Source organism: Bombus affinis, chromosome 7, assembly GCF_024516045.1.
Source record: "Bombus affinis isolate iyBomAffi1 chromosome 7, iyBomAffi1.2, whole genome shotgun sequence".
Lineage (NCBI taxonomy): Eukaryota > Metazoa > Arthropoda > Insecta > Hymenoptera > Apidae > Bombus > Bombus affinis.
The window spans coordinates 10,880,840-10,901,273 of record NC_066350.1 but is presented as its reverse complement, the minus strand read 5'-3'; the positions used below and the strand labels follow the sequence as shown (position 1 = coordinate 10,901,273).

General features: G+C 35.8%; 2 protein-coding genes across 13 annotated transcripts in view; one reads left to right on the top strand and one right to left on the bottom strand.

Moving 5' to 3' along the window:
- The window catches only part of LOC126918939 (cell adhesion molecule Dscam2-like), a 173,332-nt gene that overhangs the window by 150,654 nt on the left and 2,244 nt on the right, over window positions 1-20,434 (bottom strand). The window lies entirely within an intron of this gene.
- On the top strand, window positions 12,556-19,905 carry LOC126918968 (solute carrier family 41 member 1-like). 3 transcript variants are annotated; one of them, XR_007711486.1, is made up of 10 exons: window positions 12,558-13,444; window positions 14,383-14,493; window positions 14,579-14,854; window positions 15,689-15,963; window positions 16,491-16,824; window positions 17,016-17,310; window positions 17,429-17,634; window positions 17,727-17,875; window positions 17,969-18,411; window positions 18,489-19,905. XR_007711486.1 is itself a non-coding variant. In XM_050727603.1 (9 exons), exons 3-9 carry the CDS (start codon window positions 14,581-14,583, stop codon window positions 18,143-18,145), a joined length of 1,590 nt encoding a protein of 529 aa, XP_050583560.1. In that variant the 5' UTR covers window positions 12,556-13,444; window positions 14,383-14,493; window positions 14,579-14,580; the 3' UTR covers window positions 18,146-19,905. The 3 variants fall into 3 exon arrangements, 2 of the variants coding, with proteins under 2 accessions (XP_050583560.1, XP_050583558.1); XM_050727603.1 differs by having other exon boundaries at window positions 12,556-13,444; window positions 15,809-15,963; window positions 17,969-19,905; XM_050727601.1 differs by having other exon boundaries at window positions 17,969-19,905.

Genomic DNA, 20,434 nt, shown 5'->3' with positions numbered 1-20,434 from the left:
AAAATTTCGTTATCGCCATATAAAAGAGTCGAATAGAAGTTGGACACGATTCGAGTGTCCACGATGTGATGTCGTTTATTTCTGTCGTCAGTATATACAGAAAACAATTCGTACCACGATAATCCTCTCGATCTCGTAATGGCAGTTTCCTCTTTCTCTTTACCGTTCGTGTAATCGTACCACTCTTATCCGCGACGATCGACCTCACCGGTTATAACGCTCTTCGATATGGTCGCGTGTTATTTAAATTTCAATATAGAAAGATATATACAAAATTAAAAAATATCCAAAATTTGTAAAAAGTACATAGCATAAAAAAGTAAAAGAGAAGACGCACAGATGCAAAAAGGTTACATGATTGATCGCACAGTATTTTATAACCGTGTTTCCAATTCTTTCACGGTTAACGGTCAGCAAACGTTCGATCGAAACGTTGTAAAAGACAGCTGGTTTTACAGTGTGACCAGTGGATAGCCAGGCGTGCAGCCGTTCCGAACTTACCTCACCTCCCAAAATGCATTCTTTGCACCGGTGGGGTCCCTTCGATCAACAAACAGGCGCGTTACGTTTCCGCCTGCGACGCACGCCTACGCATTGTTAACCCTGGATTATGGTATAATAACGCGGCTCGTTTCGGCGACTTTCCTATATCCAATAAACGACATAGGCACGTTAATTCGGAAGGGAATTTCAAACGGCACCCGGTAGCTTAAGCCGACTTACATTATTTCACTTTGGTTTCATCGGCGAAAGAAAATCAGGATGACAGCAGCGTTCGTTCGCCGTGTTCCTTTAAAGCAAAACAGTGTAAATCCGACTGTATCGACCGCGAGACGAACCGGACAGCCATTGAATATACGTATATCGACACGAACAAAACGGACGGTATCCAGTAGCGATTCGATAAACGCGAACGGTCATCAGGCCAGAACGCGTTCCGCGCGATCTAGATTTATGGCACATCGGAAGCAAAAACGGTAGTCTCGATCGACCTTTGTCTCAGCACCCATAAAAATTTCCCTGGGACAGCTGAAATTCGAGAACCGCGTCATTTAATAGGACACGTCCAGGTTTTTCGGCGAAAATACGCCTGAATTAGTATGCGCGCACGCGTGCATTAACATATTTTAGGGGAAGCCAGAGGAGGAATCGGCCATTACGAATCTATTGAGAGAAGAAGAGAGAAAGAACGAACGAAATGTACAGATGAGGGGTACGGAAATTAGAAGAGCCGGCGATCAAAGAAAAAGAGGAAAAAAGACGGAGAGAATTTTTAGTGGCATTGTCGAGATGGCGAGTTGGGTCCGGGCAAACGGTCTCACATCTGGTCCCCTTGTGTGAAGGTCATGTAGGAAAAAGGTCGTGACCTTGGCCGGGATTTTTCCGAAAAAGTCCGACAGAAACGAGCCAAACGAAGGGGGAGGAGGGTGGATAGCACGTATCCTGTCCTTCCTCTCTCCCTTTCACCATTTTTCTCGCCCCACGGACGAACGGTGACATGCAAAACGCACGCGTCCATGTAAATCGGTACCCTCTTAATTGCATCCCATGGAACTATGCGTATTGTGCACTTAATGGCCCGTGCGCGGCAACGAGGGTCGTAGATTTTAATTATTGTAACGACTCGCAGTCGATAATAAATCGAGAGCAACGCCGGGGGCGTCATGGTTTTTCACGTGCTGCGTGCGATTTATATCGCCACGTACGAATGATTACGCGATAAAATATCACGGTTCATTGTGTAGAACAGCTTTTCTTTCTTCGTTCCATTTTTGATAGAAATTCGCGGAATTTCATGGAAACTCACGGACCCTTGTCAACGTGTACGGAAAGAAAATCATGACGATCCTAGCCATCGGGGATCATGAAATTTCACTGCAAGCGGCGTGTCCCGAAACGAGTATTGCCTTGACTAACATAATTGAGCGCAAAATCAAATTTTACCAGTTTAAATTAAAATGATATAAACTCGAAATATATTTAATATATATGTATATATAATATACAATATATATATTGATTATATATACTGAAAAATTAAGTAAGTACGTCATAGGCTAAGCGCGTTTCGTACTTAAACGAAAAAGATGATATAAATATACATATATATATATAAATATATAAATGAATATATATATATTTATATATATATATATATATATGATCTGTATTATAATATTATATGATCATACGTGTTTAATAAGCGTATCGTTTCATATAAAGTGTTCTGCGCGTCTAGAGAAATTATTTTTAGCCCGTCTAGTCATTTTGGACAGAATTTACAATTCCAGAAACTGTTCTAGTCACACGACACAGTCAAAGAATCATATACATATAAATATATAATATGAATACACACGATATAACTAACCTTGGATGGTTTATTGATATACAAGATCGATCGTATATTTTTATATAAGGTTGCGAAATAAGGAAGTTCTTCCTTTGTTGTTTCCCATTTTGTATTATTTTATATATTTATTTCAATTTATTTATTATAATTTATACACGTACGATCGTAACGGTGTGCATAAATAAAGTATTTTTCATTTCTTTAAGTTCTGTTTTATATGATTTTCGTTTCCTTTCGTTTCTTATTTATATAGTTACTTGAAACCAACCGCTTTTACGTTCCCATTAAAGTTTTACTGTTTTGCCGTTGCACGACATCAACTTGTATAATTCAATTTACTCAAACGTCAATGCACGTCAGATCGATCAATTTCGCTGCCCCGCGTTTTAAAAGGTGCCACTCCTACGAGTTTTTCAACGCGATGCGAAAGGGTGCCCTGACAAATTAAATGTGACAAATTGCTCGCGTGTCCCGCACTTTTGTCGCTTTATCGAACAAAAAGTACAAGTCAAACATGACCGTATCCGGTTTCCTTTCCAGTACAATTTTTTTTTTTTTTTTTTCATCACACTCGCAACAACGTAGAATTGGGGAGAGAAATTGGAAAGAAAAAGAGGGGTGGAAACGCGAGGAGAGACGGAGGGAAAGAGAAGAAAGAAAGAGTTTCCCTTTCTCGATGATTCTTCGTGAGCATAGCGAGGGATAATATTTTATGGGCAAACGAAAGGAAAAGCGGGTTGGTCAATTTTCAGTGAGGGGGAGAGCACGATCCAAAGACGTGAAACGCTTGCGCTATATCGGAGTTTTCTTTTTGGTTGATGGCCGGAGTCAACGGTTTGAAAAGGGAAGGCGGAAGGCAACAGTTTCTATCTCTCTCGATCCAACGACCACCAATGAGTAAATGACACACAGCTAGCCCCTACTCTCGTACGTAAACACACAAACGTACGTACACACCGAAAATTGGACGTCTACCCACCCACACCCACCGGGGATATGTATAAAAATCAATAACATCTTGTGGTTTCCAAGAGCTCCGAAAACGGGGAAATATATATGGAGGGGAATTACATTCCCTCCTATAGACAAAAGAACCGCCAATTTTTCATTATCGTTCGCCTTGGGGTATTAATTATCGATAACAACCTTAACCAGCCTCGATGAAGAGAAACCATACGAGGAAATTGGTTTTTTTAAAATAGAGATGAATGAAAATCAAAAAATAAATAAAGTAGAGAAGAAAATAACAAAACCATAAAAAGATGAAATAAATCTCTCTTTATTTCGTTCTCTAAGAATCCAACGACAATAAGTCTTTTCAAGATAGAACGTACCTATATATATATATATGTATATTTCTTTTTTTAATACATCGATACCTTGTATTTTTCAAGTATTGCCAAGGGCAAACGTGAAACGACATTTTTTATTTTCTCAAGCGTTGCCATATTTTCCATTTACATGTTCACCTTGCAAAATTGTACACGAGGTAACAGTACATGCAATGCGACGGCATTGTCAGAGTATGTTAAGAGAATAATACTGACATTTCAATAAGAAGGCGAACTGCATCGATATAACAAAGCTTCAAATGCGGCCGATGTTTCGTTTATCGACTTGCTTCCTTTCACCCTACATAGGATAAAATAATCGGGATCTTTGCCTGTGTTCCCCCGTCAATTATTTACGAAGGCAGCGGCGATGGTGGTGATAGTAGCGGTGGTCGCGTCTCAAAGTTCGTGGTAAATTTAAGAAAGGTATCGAACCGTACACATCCCCCCCACTTTCCTGGTCCACCCCGTTTCTCCTACTCATCAACTACCACAACCGCAACGTTGCTTATACCCTGACAAGGAAGTGAATTGCAATTATCAAAGCCTCTCCCTTCTCGAATCCATTCCCCTCCTCTCGATACACTCGCCCCTTTCGTCTCTTCTTCCTTGGCTTCACCGTTCACTTTCTTTCCCCTATCGTCCAACAACTTGGAAATTTCATCCCCCCGTAATAATTTCGCCACCACGGACACTACCACACACAGTCGTGACCGCCGTCTTCAACGATCAAAAGAATCCACGTGGCGAGATGAGGGTCGGCGAAATATTTCGCTACGTAGCGAATTTCGTGAAACCCTATTGTTCGATCTTACGAATGAGAGTGTCACCGCCGAAGAGAAGGACGCTCACCGTAGACAAATTTCGACACAAATCAAAGTACGGTAGAGTCTCAACGACGTTCTTTGTCATTTAGCCTTTTCTTCTGCGAAGAATGTCCTAGGATACGTGTAACTTTTTTATCGGGAGGATTAAAAACAGAACCAAGTAGCTTGTCTATTGACACGATTTTCATCGAAATCGCGAGTACGCGTTCGAACGTAAACACGTGACATCGCATCGGACGAATATATAAAATATAGCCAAAGCAACGCGATAGACGAATCTCGTATCAAGGTAGCTTCCCTTGAAAACCGTGCTACGGAGAAATGAAATATCGATGTCAGTTGCCTTACAATACCGTTGCTAGAATCGTGTAACATTGAACAAAAAATTCGAGTGCGCGTAAAATAAAAAGGCTGAAATTCACGGAATCCTTTCATCGAACTCACCCTCGTTTTTCTCCGCGCGACAAATACACGATCGCTTTTCCTTTCTCTCTTTTTTCCTTTTTTCTACGAATCATATATGTACACACACATACACGTATATACCCTTTTTTCCGGTTCAACGATTTCCGTGGGGAATATTCAGCAAAATCCGCGATTCGAGAAAAACTTGGCCGAACGGGGTGAAAATATCGGCATTGTTCGACGGTCGGTTTTCGGAGTTTTAAAAAGGGGCCGCGGAAAAGGCGCACAACCCTTTATTTGTTTAGCAGCGTTGTGGCGCGTGAAGCGTGCCGGCTGCGCGCCATGGCATACGCTTACCGTTTCGACGAATTTCACCCCAAATTTTCAGCTGGCACGCACCCCAGCCGATTTACACAATATTTTGGAAATCTTTTATAAGATTTCGTCCCTCCGCCGCTCTCATGGCTTAACACGAGCCCGTTTCCGAACTCCATTGTAACCGACCCGCCACTCCCCTGTTTTCTTTCCGACGACCTGTCGACGAACGACCACGACGACAGATGGGAACACTGTTCCGAGGAATACCGCGCGCACGACCAAGGGTTCGAGCGACAAGAATGATGGGAAAAAAAAGGAAAAGTTTGTAGAACGCATCGAAATCGTGAAATTAGGGTCGATGTTGGAAAAAACGCGAGGAATTAACATAGTCATTGTGAATCGGCTCCACCGAGCGGAAGGGTGAACCGACTCACGTGCACCCCTTTTAAGCGACACGTGCCTTTCACTTTTCCGCACCTCCTCTTTTCTATGCTTTAATGAAATCCGGCGTAAACGAGAAACACAAAGGTGCAGGTAAAGTCGTAAATTAAATTTTGGTCGAAGAAACGTGAAAGGGTACAAAATACAAGTCCTAAAGACGCGTGGTGGTAAACTATAACGTGCGAGCTCGTACTTGATATTTTTGTTTGGAAGTTTGTTACGCGGAGTGGCACCTGGTTGAAACCGGTAGGTGGTTAATTCTAACACTAGAATCTATCATAGTAGTGAAAACGACCAATCAGAATTTTTCATACAAATTTTATACACTTACAACGGTACGTTATTCGGAATTTAAGGAATACGAACGAAAGCTTACTTGTTCGTTTTTTATTTTGATTTTCTTGGTACAAGGTTTATACTTTAGTCACCGATATTTCTAGCGTTGATCGTGAAACGCATTAAGTTTACACAATTACTCCTCACCATTTCATTCCAGCCAAAACAACTTCGAAACGACTGTATTTTATATATTATGTACATACATATACGAGGATCTAGTAAACTTAAGTTTCCTCTTATATAAACTTGGAAAAATACCTGACAATAATACTTCTTCGGTTGAAAATATTACGCAAGCGCTACAAAAATTTCCGAACGCACAGAAATATGTGCATGACACAACATATTCTACAATTAACTCTTAACTGACGTAACAACTAATTATCCATGTTTTTTGACTGAAACATGCGACACGAGTGTCGTACTCCATGGGTGGAGGAGCAAAAAGAATAGGTTATTGACGCGCAAAAATTCGGCGCTCGAGACATACTTAGGTAACTTGTAAATATCACTGATGAAAACGTTTCGCACGGAAATGATATGATGTGGTAACGTGATACAAGACAACTTATTAAGTTCCTATTAACGTGTTATATAAACGTACGTTCCTAAGTTAAGCTTTACTTAATCGAAGTTACACCACGCGTTAATGTTATAATTGGAAGGAATGACCCTGTCACAAGGCTCTAGATCAACGGTGTGGTTATATGTACACACATTTAGAAATTCTGTTTTTACGTCTCTCTAAACAACAAAACATGTATGTATGTATGTACGCGTGTGAATTGTGCGAACTGTGTACACTATAAAGTTAAGCAATACCGTTAAGCGGCAAAATTATATCTAACTGATAAGGGTATCGTAATACGTAACATGGATAGTGGGATAAGTCATTGAGCGGAAATCAAAATTAATCGTTAAATGTAAAACGGCGATTCGTGGAGCTACTATCCAATCGCGATAAATATTTAAGAATATATTCGATCGATAAGTATCACAATTCAGGGTCCCCTAGTTGTTTCTCTCTTAGCGGATAATGGTGAAATAGTGTAATTAAAATGAATGTATCTATTCGGTGAACCACAAGTACAAGTAAATATTGTTTCGATGACGAATTATTAAAATATATGCGTATATCTACGGACAAAAGGTGCGCAGATTATGTGTGTGTATGCATAATGAACGGTCATCGCAAGAATTCGACGTCATTTTGTCTAATTATATACAGACCAGTATGTTAATTACGAACAACTGTGACAAGGAACATTAAAACAGAAGACTATTACATTCGTCTGATATGATCAGTAATTTTTAAGCCGGCTACTTAGTCATTACCAACGAAACGAACAGAAAAAATGATAAAAGATAGAGATAAATAAAGTTAAACAAGTTAAGAACATACTCGCAACAAAATATTTTTTTGGAAAAATCCAAAATATACAAAATTATTATTTTTGCAAATAAAAGAGAAAAAGAGAGAGAAAGAGAGAGAAAGAGAGAGAAAGAGAGAGAGAGAGAGAGAGAGAGAAAGAGAGAGAACGAACGAGAGAAAGAGTAGACCTTCCTCAATACGGCGAAGATACAAAACTTTTTCACAATATAGAAGAATATCTTTTTTACGCAATAGAATGTTTTATCGAGCAAAGAGGACTACCGATTCTTTAAAAGACGAAAAAAGAAAAAAAAGAGAAAGGCAAGAGATCCATAATTTTAAGCGTAACGAGAGCTGTAACATAACGTTAGAATACAGCAAACCGAATGTTCCTAATGTAATGCTTTCATCTAAATACATATATTTATAAATATTTACACGATAGAGGTTCTAATATTTATACCTTGCTCTATATTATGTTTCGACTTTCTTTTCGGGGAATAAAAAGAAAATTGATATTAATATACGAGAAATTAAATAAACAAATTATGGAGTATTTATATCTGCGAATAATATGTATATGCGAGAGAATCAAAGTAAATGCGAGTCGAATGATCGAAAGAGACAATTTTTAACGTGTCCAGTATACCTGACCTGTATGGAAAAACGTGTATTGTGCAACCACAGCTTCATTCTTTCAATCTAATGCAAATATACAGAAATTGATCAAATTCCATCCTGAGACACATACAAGCTCTTTTATATAAGTTAGGTATACAATATCTCAGAAAAGCTATTGTATGTACATTTCTTTCAATGAATGCTTTTACCATCGAGCGAAAGATATCATCTGAAACCTTTGAGAGATTACAACGCGACACGTAAACAGCTTCATTACATTAATGTTCATCAATTAGATTTGACATTCACTTTAAAATTGTTGTTAACATTTGTTCTGACACGACCGAGGGTACAAAAATCAAAGGAGCGAAAAATCAAAATATTCAAGAAATTACAATGTAAGTTCATAGAAGTTCGTTGTTCGTCGATAAATATTATTTGTTAGTCAAGAATAGTTGGATACGTCCAATAATATAGTCTAATAATCATTAACTCTGTCGTTTCATTCTCTGTTCCTCACTCTTGTCATATAATCAATAAAATCCCTTTCAATCCGCGTATCAATAAATTCCTTTCAATCTTTTTCATTCGAGATCTTTATTGGAAAAAATGTACGCTTTTATCTCATGCGTTTCAATCGCATGCGTTTTATCAAAATTATTAAATGATTATAGTCTCAGATTATAGAATATGTCAGCTTAGATATTATACATCCGAATGTTTTGTGCGTCACACGCAAAAAGAAAGTAATGATATTCCAATTGAGAACACGCCGATAAAGATTTTGATAAAGCACCAGTTAAATATAATCATTCATGGAACTGATAAAATCAAATATCGCAATCATTTACGCCACGACACTCGAGTTTATATCTTAACTGAACATTAGATCAATGAAAATAGTAACGATTATCTTAATTTTTATTATATTACCATATGTGCTCTCGTGATACTTACAACAGAAATTTCTTATTATTTTAATCTCTATTATCAATGACAATTATTGTTACTTGCAACAAACAAGGCTCTCAACGTACCGTCGACTGAAGGTTGTCAGTAAGTATCTTTCTCATGATCAAATATTACAAAAAATACTTTCTGAAGATATCGTTTTAAAGTCGATGGCAATTGAGATTTTAAATTGCACGTAAGTCGATATAATCTTTAGTAATAAATAGCTTTATCCTTCTAGAAAATCTTGTTAGGAAAATCAGTTTTTTTATATAATCTCCTTGAAAAGAACGAGAGGTAACAATGGGGATAGATTAGAATTACTTCTTTGGAATACAAATGAATACGGACATTTTTATTTCCTCGCGTTTCTGAGAATCAATGTTTCCTTAATTTATCGTAGTTATTTAAATAAGAACATTGTATCGAGAATAACAATACATTTTCTTGAAATCTAAGACAGTGACTACACTATGTGTACAAACTGTTACACAACGCGGTAAAATTAAAAAAAAAAAAAAATTGTTTGAAAATCAATAAACAATAGATACATCGGAAATCTCTATTTTTCACATTCCTAAAAAATACATCGTGATAATGCTCTAACAATAAGATAAATGCAATAGAAGTATCATTTGTATCGTTCCAAACAAAGGAAAAAAAAACGAAAATAAAGATATTAAATACAGTAAGCTCGTGGAAATTCGCTGCTAATCAGACGGTGCATAACGCATTTTATAATGCTGATTATAGCACACAAATCGTGGAAAGGATTCACACGTTTTACAACCGGCAATAAAAATGCTATAAAGCTTGTTTACATTGGAGTATTTTAATGAGCGAAAAGTGCCAAATATCAGCGAGTAGGTTATTGTTTTTTTCACGGTGACGATATCGGAACAGTTAATTCATTATCTGACGAACGCGGGCTAATTCAGTTTCATTGCATTTTTAGATACTTTAACGTAATCAAAATCGAAAATATAATCATTTGATCTCGAAATTATATATTTACTTAGCTGCGCGTATTTCGATTTAAATTATAATTGTTTGATCTTTGTATAACGAATAGACAAGCGCGACACGGCAGTTAGACTTGCTTACCTCTTCGATCTTACCCCTTCAATAGAAAGTAAAATCAACTGTACTGTAATTATATTTTGAAACGTAAATATGAACACACATACTCGACCTATATATATACTTGTGTTATACTACTATACTTTGTGCACTACCTATACTTTGTGTTAACGTTTCTAATGACTGTCCTCGTCAAATTAGTCTTCAACCGACTCGCGTATCACATCGGATATGACCTAGCGAAAGACGTTCGTAAGTCGCGTTGCTAGACGTTTCAACGTCAAAAAGTGTCAATACGCGTATTTACAGTGATTTCTAGGAAAAAGGAGTCGATTATCAACCGCGCACCGCGTGAAATTAAAATCGCTGCATCATGTGCATCTACGATTCTCTAAATTGAAGGAGTAATAAACTCTACACGAACCGAGATATACTCCTCACTATCTGATGAAATCACTCTGAAACTGGAGGGATAAGGTGAGGAAAATAATAATATTACCCAGACAGTTGTCTCGAATCGGCGATGTAGTAGTGGAATCGATGTTAATTCAGATGAAACGTCTTTAGATGATAACAAGTTCGCGAGAGAAATTAACGGAGTCGTTGAAAAACCTTTATCATGAATTTTTCGATTTAACCTATGTAATTAACTAAGCAATTTAAATTTCATTCTCTTTTAACGACATTGCATTCGTTCGAAGCCGATTCTAATAGTCAGATTTTCTACAATAAAAATTGTAAATTATGCAGAGAAGACTAATTGCTTTAAAATAAATACGTTTGTTAATGGTTTTTAAAGAAATTTGCATAATGCTATACTATTATCATGTATTTGCTGACATCAGCTATCAGATCTTAAAGCTACACGACAACGCGTGTCGCGTGTTAGGTATTTCCCCGTTCATTCGCGAATCGCATTGGATATGACGTCATTGAAAAGAACGAAGGTAATCCCATTCGGTTAGCGTAACCGCACGCACGGAATACCAATTATTAAGAAATTCCTTCGAAAATGATCATGGTGCGAAGTCAACGGATTTACATCCGTGCAATTACATTTGCATCCCATAGGATACTGTAAAATGGAGACGAATACATCTTCTCAGTCGCCATAATATTTAATCGACTGTATGTGTTGCGAATTCTCAACTAGGTGATGATCAGTCAGGTTGCAACTGATCGATTGATATCGCGAACTATGCACGCTTTTAACGCTCAAGGTGGAGATAGATTAAAGATGCCGAGTAATGTTACGTGTAATTGATTTATTTATTTCGAGGAATTAAGAACTAATTAAGAATTAATTAAGAATTAAGAATAAAGAATCATTTTTCTTCTTACTATGGATTTTATGGGGCAGTAATCCATTTCCTTCAATCTTGTAATTGTGTCCCTGCTGAGCGTAGATCCTCTGATACTGCTTATTTATGTACTTTTACTTTAAAGCGGACCCATCGAATCACTTAATGTATTTAAATTAAACCCTCAAAAGATACCGCGTCACTAACTTTACAACTTAGGAACTAAGAAATATTGGTTTTTCCAGGAAATTCGAGCTTTCCAGAAATATTCGGACTTCTTAAGAAAGGCAGATATTCTGTCCGTGTCATAAACGGATATTTGTGTCGATTTAAATGTGCCATAGATTTAATTTCACAGTTTACAGTAACAATTTATATTTACAATTTGAACCATTTTTTATTGATGATTTACGTTATATTCACTATTTAAATACATCGACAATTGATGATTTACGTTATATTCACTATTTAAATACATCGACAATTTATGGTTAATATCTATATCATATTAACAGTGTACAATGGCAACCTAAGTATAATGACCACTCCAAATCCCTAACGGTATTTTCTTTTCTATATTAGTATTTAATCTGTACTTTACAATTTGTCCAACTCGGCATTTCCCTGACAGTATTTTTTTGCTCTATTATTATTTAATCTGTACTTTACAATTTGCCCAACTGGGCATTTCCTTAACATTATTTTTTTTTTTATAATTTTATAATTAATGATTTTATAATTAGTCCAACTAGGCATTCGGTAAATTTTTCTAGTTTCATTTATATGTAACATGTGGATGGCTACCCTCAGCGGGATACCAGCTTCGAGTTTGACTATTTTATTTCTTTAGAGAAGTCACTGGGAGTTCTCTTTTTAGTCTTTTTCCAGGAGAATTTTGCTCGCTTCAGCAGCCAAATAATTTGGATCTATTGCCGTTCTTTCTTTGTATTTTTCAGCGTATCTGCCGATTTCTTCTTTGAGCGTTGGTATTCGAACAGTATGATATTCAACGTTCGGACCGTTTCATACATATCTTACGATATTCGTACCCGTTTATCCTTCCGTTAAAAAAAGAAAGAAAAAAAAATAGATTTTAAAAAATAGAAGAAATAGAACATTATACCTCCTTTTTTCCAATATTGAATCACTCGCCTCGAGCAATTTCGCATATTAAATCGCTTTAGACAAGAAATAATTAAAAAAGATCTTTACTGATGATCGAAGAACAGATGCAACAAATGAAAGCACGCGAATGCAATAATTTAGATAAATCGCTCTTTTATCTCGATCACGTACGAATGCAAATAAAATTGTTAACAACCTCGATCTTACAAGGACCAGTAGCTCGGAAGCGATTAAAAAATACGATTACGCTTCTTATGATTATTTTTGCCTTCTAACATGAACACTACATTTAATTAAATTCAAGGTTTTTCTCGAATCTATATAATTTGTTACGTGTACGATCATATTATATATATGCGAATAAATTGCATTAGAAACGCGAGAGGAGACACTATTCCAGATTGAGAATCATAAATGAAATAAGAATTTCTTGCAAGTAATATAGCAAATCAATGAATGATCTACGGTCTAGGATCTATTTACAATAAGCTCCCCCCACCACCGCCGGTCGAGATGGCGCACGTGGTATGCCCGGACAACAGTACATCGCAGCCATGCATTTGAGCAGTCGAAGTGCCAACAAGTGAAGTAAAGCTTCTTTTATCAGTCAGTGACGATCACTTGAGCGAAACAGTTGAGTTCTGGTGTCGGTGGTGCGTTTACCGTGCGAAACCCATTCCGTCATTTTGTTTTTCACCGGGATCTCTACCTCTGTGCACCTTTCTCTGTACGATTCTCAGAGCGGTGGATCGAACATCGATCACAGTGTCCCATCGTAACACGACGAAGCCAACTTTTTATTTCGGCTCACGTAGCACGGATTGAGAAGAGTTTCGTATAAAATCACAAGCGAGTTCAACAACGAGATCGAGCAGTGAATAATCAGAAGTGGCAAGGTTAATCGAGTATCAAAGAACAATAAACACTTTTCAAGGAAACGTGGACACGCTGGCGCAAATTCTTCAATACATCGTTACTATGTAAGTATTAAATCAAGATAAGAGTTTATTCGTTCTTTTCCTTTTTTTCTTGTTTGTTTCATTTTGTCAAGCCTCAATACATATTCTATATCTTTCTCCTATCTTTCTGTTAGCAATATCGTTTAGTTTCCATGATAGCGAATAATCAGCACGGCAGCACAACATTACACGTGTCGAACATAAAGAAAAAAAAACCGGTAATTTAGCATGAACTGATAGTGACATAAACCACAGTGTTTTAAATTATAATTTAAAAAATGTGTATTGTGCCAAGTATCAATTGATCTTTAATGATAAATTATCGTTTCTAAAAATAAGATGTGGACATTTTTATCGAAATATCGATAGTATCGTGTATACGGCATAGTAATTACATGTAATTGGTATAAAATATGCTCCTATAAACATAAGTCTGTCGTTAATTTTCATTACCTCTAGTAATACGTGTTTGCAAGCTTTCACAAAAAAGGGTGCCCTCTACATAGATTCTAGTGAAATATTGTAAACGGCTGTTTTCAGCATTTTTGCACGCATGTAATTTAAATCCGACGACACGTGGACTTAGATTAATAGTAATACAAGAACTAAGTTCCTCGTGTCGTTAATGATACTATGCTGATCTCGTATATTAAGTTTCATATGCTATCAAAACGTCTAGACCAAGAGCAACGACTTAAGAGAGTAGCAAGACGTAACTATCAGTTCATGAATATCTTCGTATATTATCAGTTAACGAACAACTCTTTGATCAATATCGGTCATATAGTATCTTAATGCGTAATGAAATTTACGATTAACGGATAGATCGATAAGCTTTAATGCGTCAATTCTATAATACGATGAAACATTAATTAATTTCTTTGGTTATCTGTTTTTAAAACGAATTCGACATTCTATTCGTGTGAATAATAATACATATTTATTTTTAAACTTTAAAGATCAAAACTGACTAAAATAGGCAGATCTGACGTGAAAGTATCTCAAGTTGATCCAGCACTTTTCCGATTTTGTAGAAAATACTACAAAATTGTTCGCCAACACCGAACTCGGTATGTGTCAAAATAAATTCGATGTGACTCCTTTGAGCGTTTTTTTTTTTTTTTTTTTTTTATCGAATTATCAAATATATTCCAGATATGGTCGCTTTTCCGGAATCGCCAACTGAACCGGCACTGTCAAACATGACTATTATAAACTTAAACGATTGCACGGATTGTAATGAGCATCTAGTAAACAAAGCTAATGACAGGGGAGTTAAAGATCACGTGCTCACTATAGAGGGAGACAACGTATCAAACGGGAAGGATAATTATGCGTTAGATATCGACAATATAGAAAAAGATATCGACAACAAACTAAACGCATCGGCCGACATTAAAGCAGAACCTGATGTCGTGAAGAAAGTGGCAGGTAAGAATTTATATACTTACTGTGATACTTACAGTATTGACGTAAAGAAAATGCAGAAAGAAAATCGATGACGATTTAATAGTTATATCTGTTATTGTACGTTCGAATGCTTAAAATATTACGTAAAATATTTCAAAACGTCAAAAAGGCACGAGCCGTACAACTTTTATAGACATTTGTACCTTCTAATGAGAAATTGACGCGCTGTACCATAGAACGCATCACGAATGTTGTTGCCGGCGATGATAACGCAAAAGTTCATTTGTTTCGCGTACGATTTCATTGAACAAGCGGCAAAACGGACACGTCGGAGAATCGAGCGAACATAAAGATTGAAACATAACTTTGCGCGGACACATTCTTTAGATCGATATTAATGAAAATCCGTTATGTTAATTATCCGCAATCGTATTGATAAAACAGTCGCTTAGTCGATCAAAGTATTCACCGTATCGTATTGCCTACGAGAGTACAATGCAATAAAGGATATGTTGTATCGGTGTTGTAAAATGATTTATAAGTAACGGCAATCGTTCTACCGTGATAACCTTATTCGTTATTTCTTGTCTGCTCGCACGAAATAAAAAGATGAGTTTCGTGAGAGCGTCGAAGTAGTAACGACGCATTTCGCGATTTACGTACCATTGACGACATCGTGAATTTATATCGATAAACTTTTAAGAATTCGTAACAAATGTCAAATATTGGAACTGCGTTGTGACTAAAGCTATACATATGCATCATTCGGTAATTCACGATAACATTCTAACGAATGATTAAATGTCTTTTAAATGTCGTACGGTTCAGATGTGAGATGTATTGATTTCTCGATAGCGGGTCTGAAAAATCCTAACGGCCAAAAGAACAAAACGGACATGTCACTGCCCAATCTCGGTGGTGGAACAATTTCAAGTGGAAGTTCCGTAGTGACCATCTCTTCCGTCGCAAATTCAGATCCTGTACCTGACCTCCGTAATGACACGGGCGGCTTTGATAACAGACCATACAGGAATGAGAAATGGTATCAAACCACCTTCCAAGTCGCTGTTCCATTCTTCATCGCTGGGATAGGTACGATCGGCGCGGGCCTGGTGCTTAACCAAGTCAAGGTACGTTTCCTCTAACATTAATAAATGCTAAAAGCAGGTCGTCGTCTCAATTTCGATTATCTCGTATAGATAACGAATCTAAGTTTGATCGTAGTAATCGTAGTAATGGAATAAATCACGTATTTTTCCGAACACCAGTTTTTCTTATCGATCATACACTTTAGTCTTATTATCTGAAGATAATGTTACAACACATCGTAGCACTCTTTTTTTATTTATCACACCTTTGCATTTTATCTGTTGTACATATGAAATACGATGGCCCAAGAGCAACAGGGTCGTAATCTCAAGAATCTTTTACATAAATACCTTCCTCTGATCCCACCTTTCTCCAGCTCGTCTTAATCCCTCTACTCTCTAGTAATCTCAACCCAAGCCCTTCGGTACAAACATCCGCGATGTAAGATTTTATCGGCATTTACTAATGTAGAAATTCTTGAAACGTAATTTACATTCTTGGTTGCGTTCCATTTGTAAGAATATCCCAAGGAACGTAATCCTCTAATTAAATGCCGTTTCTGTTTTAGGACTGGCCAGTATTCTGCGCCATTTCTCAATTATTCATTCTAATCCCTTCGCTGTTGGGCCTGAAAGGCAATCTCGATATGTGCTTAGCCTCACGGATATCCACGCAAGCCAATTTGGGTAACATGCACGAGTTTCGAGAAATCGTAAAAATAATTATTGGTAATATCGCATTGGTACAGATACAGGCGATCGTCGCGGCTGTTTTGGTATCGATCTTCGCGATCACAGTCAACGCTATAATGGAAGGCAGCGAGTACACTTTCAAATGGAACAATTGCCTATTATTAGCCACAGCTAGCGTCTGCACTGCCACGAGCACTTGCTTTATTCTAGGTAAAATTATTATAATTGATCGTAGATCAAATTCCTATTTATATTGTATATATTTCAAGTTTGCAAACGTAATTTGTCGATTCATTACATTACGTTACTATGCTATACCGTAAAAAAAGCAAGTTAACATATTACTTAACGTATTACTTCACTGTTTCGATGTTTTTGCATTAATGTTTCTTTTCTTACAGATTTTGTAATGATCGCCGTTATCATGATTTCATATCGATGCAAAATGAACCCCGACAATTTAGCTACGCCTTTGGCTGCCTCCTTTGGAGACGTCATATCAATTAGCGTTCTATCAATGATAGCATCAGGATTGTACAACAGAATGACGCCAGAACCATGGATCTTATACGTTATACTTGGCTGTTACTTTTTAATTTTACCGTTTTGGATCTATGTGGTTCTTAAGAATAATTACACTAAACATGTTTTAACATCTGGATGGCTTCCTGTTTTATCGGCCTTGTTTATCAGTGGGTTCGTATCACTTTCAATCGTCGTTAATGAATTTCGACTAATTCTTAAGAATAAATCACGCGATACATCGTTACACGATTCTGTCGTTCTACTGTTTCAATTTTATATTCTAATTTAGATTTGGCGGTTTGGTTCTTGATCAAGTTGTTGACTCGTTCGATGGATTCGTGATCTTTCAACCAATCATAAACGGAATTGGTGGTAATTTAGTCTCTGTGCAAGCATCTCGAATCTCAACTACATTGCACCAGACAACGATTATGGGAATTTTACCGCCACACTCGAAAATTTTCATCAGTCCATGGAAAGCGCTTTTCAGAGGCTGTAAGTGATGCAACAATAACTAATATTACGCTATTACATGCTTTTTCGCAGCTCGACGATTACATAATAATGTTCACTTTCTTGTTCTTTAGCGCTGTACGCGAAAACAGCCAGAATACTCATTTGCATGGCGATTTTCGGTGAAATAATTTTCATTTTTGCCGCCGATTATATCTCAAAGGGAACATCCACGTTACATATATGCTTTGTGGTTTCTTACATCGTCATGGCCATTCTTCAAGTGAGTATATAATGCACGTTGATTCGAGTGTACTAATGAAAAAGTGAAAGGTTTGTATCACGGGAAAAAAAATTCACGATTTTTGTTTTACAGGTTATGCTGTTGCTCTACGTGGCGCATATCATTATTCACGCTATGTGGCAATACAAAATCGACCCGGACAATTCCGCCATTCCATATTTAACGGCATTAGGCGATCTCTCGGGAACGGTATTCTTAGCAATAACATTTTGGTTCCTCATAAGTATACATCAAGAGTACGGAAAATAAAAGACTGATTAAAGTAACGAGATTGACAAGCAATTTTTATTGCGTGTCAATTTTTTTTTGGGAGATGTCATATAATTTGAACGGCGTAAAATCACGTCGATGTAATGGTGTACAAATGAACGAGACAGTAGGAGACGAAGATTAATTAAGAGAGTGAGTGTTTCGTGAAAACGGGTACAACAATACATTATTACGGGACGATCTGATTGATCTGAAACGGATAAAACAGCAGGATTGTTTCCCTCCATTAAAGGACGTTCTTAATGGTACGTTACACGCGTTAATTAGTTATTACACACTGAACATAATAGATTAAAGAAATACGTCACTATTCTTGAAATAGGTAAACGAATAGGAAAAAAAAGTATAATGACACTGATTCTAATATAACTGGATCGAGCAAAGTGATCTATTATCGTGCAATTTATTATGATTTAGTGATCGCATAGTCTCAATTAGACGAAATAAACAAAAAAATAAAACGCTGCCTGTTATACGTATCGACTGACGATTACTTACAGTCACTAAATATATGTATATATAACTTTTTTTTGTAAGTTTTTAAGTATATTTAATCGTATGAGGCAGCAGAATTTAAAGTATTTTAGATATATGTGCATTGTACTTTTAATATAGTCCTAATAAATATGTATAAGCAGAAGACCTAGTCAGTATTTTAACGCTGATCGATAATTGTATTGCGTAGGAAGATTATATATTAGGTTGTCCTAAAAGTTTCTTTCCTTTTAAAAAGAAATAATAGATGCATAATATTTTTTTGTTTTATTGAATCTGGATTTTGTTTCAATAGAACAAAATGGATCATACATAATTAGTATTTAGTATATATAGATAGTATCATTTAGTATCATTAGATATTAGTATCTAGTATTTCCTTATAGAACAAAAGAAACTTGGGACAACTTAATACTAACATAGAATTTTATTTATACAATTGCGCATATCTTTTTAAAATAGAAATTATATTTGCAATCTGCAGAGATCTAAAATAGGTAATGCTTTCTAATTATAGACTTATTAGTTCAAAATATTTTATCGATAGCAAAAATTTGAATAATCTTTTTAGTAGAACAAGAAAGTCCTGTGTATATATTATACACCATTGGATATGTTTAATGTTGTATAGATTGCAACAATGTTTTGATATTTTAAATCAGAAAATAATAAAGTAAATGATCGATATAGAATAATATTCGATAGTATCAAATGTATATTTAGTAAATGTATTATAGTATCAAATGTATATAATATATGTTTTAATGTATTTTATAAAAACTTGCTATGATACTCTTGTAAAGATACATAATTGATATCTTAAAATGAATTACACCATATGATCTAAGCAAACTGGACACAAAATGAATAATGTAGAATAAATTAATGCTTTTGCTTCCTTAAATAGTATTAGGTCATCCCATAAGTTCGTTCCGTTTTTCGAGTGGTTATATATGTTAAGATTGCTTACATACCTTTCAGTTTCATGAAAAAATGTAATCCCCCTCTCGTTGTACAACTTCTTCCCATTTTTCAAGTGCATTGGTCCCTTATCGCCGTATGTTTATAAATCGACACATGAAATGTATATACAAAAGTCGGCACGAACTTATGGGATGATCTAATATTATCATTATTAAATGATAATGAACTACTACTAGCAATCTGTGATTTAGAATGATATCTGTAAAGAAAATGTACATACAATTGCACCCTTGAAATAAAACTTTGTATTTCTAAAATAATCGTTTTTATTTTAATGACCAATATTTTAGTTGAATTTAATGTAACTGATACGAATACTTTGCGTTATCTTATGTTTCACAAAATTTCCATAAAATTGATATACAAAAACCATTCTCTGTACTTTCTTAAATACTAATAAAGCTATGTTAATGATATACTAATAAAGTGAAATATAATATATCTATACAGAAATCTAATCTATTCAAACTATGTAAAATTCACGCATATTTTGCAGTTATATTATCTTGTACTCTTCATTATTTACAATTCTATAAAGTTTTAAATAAGTCATCGTACACCATTTAATATAAGAAGATAGAACTTTTGTAATATGTCATGTTCTATCTTATAAACATCTAAACAGAGTTTTGATTGAACAATAAATGGTACACAATATTAAGGTTATGTCTCTTTGGCACAAATTTCAATATGATTATTCAAAGTAAGTCAAAATATCGCATGATAATTACAATTACGTAACAGTCATATAAACAAATAAATAAAGATAGCTTTATTACTGTGTTGATA

Coding starts and splice junctions, on each gene's coding strand:
- LOC126918968 (XM_050727601.1), top strand. CDS start 14,581: ATGGTCGCTTTTCCGGAATCGCCAACTGAACCGGCACTGTCAAACATG. Junction 16,825..17,015: donor GAGCACTTGCTTTATTCTAG/GTAAAATTATTA, acceptor CTTTTCTTACAG/ATTTTGTAATGATCGCCGTT. Junction 17,876..17,968: donor TCGTCATGGCCATTCTTCAA/GTGAGTATATAA, acceptor TTTGTTTTACAG/GTTATGCTGTTGCTCTACGT.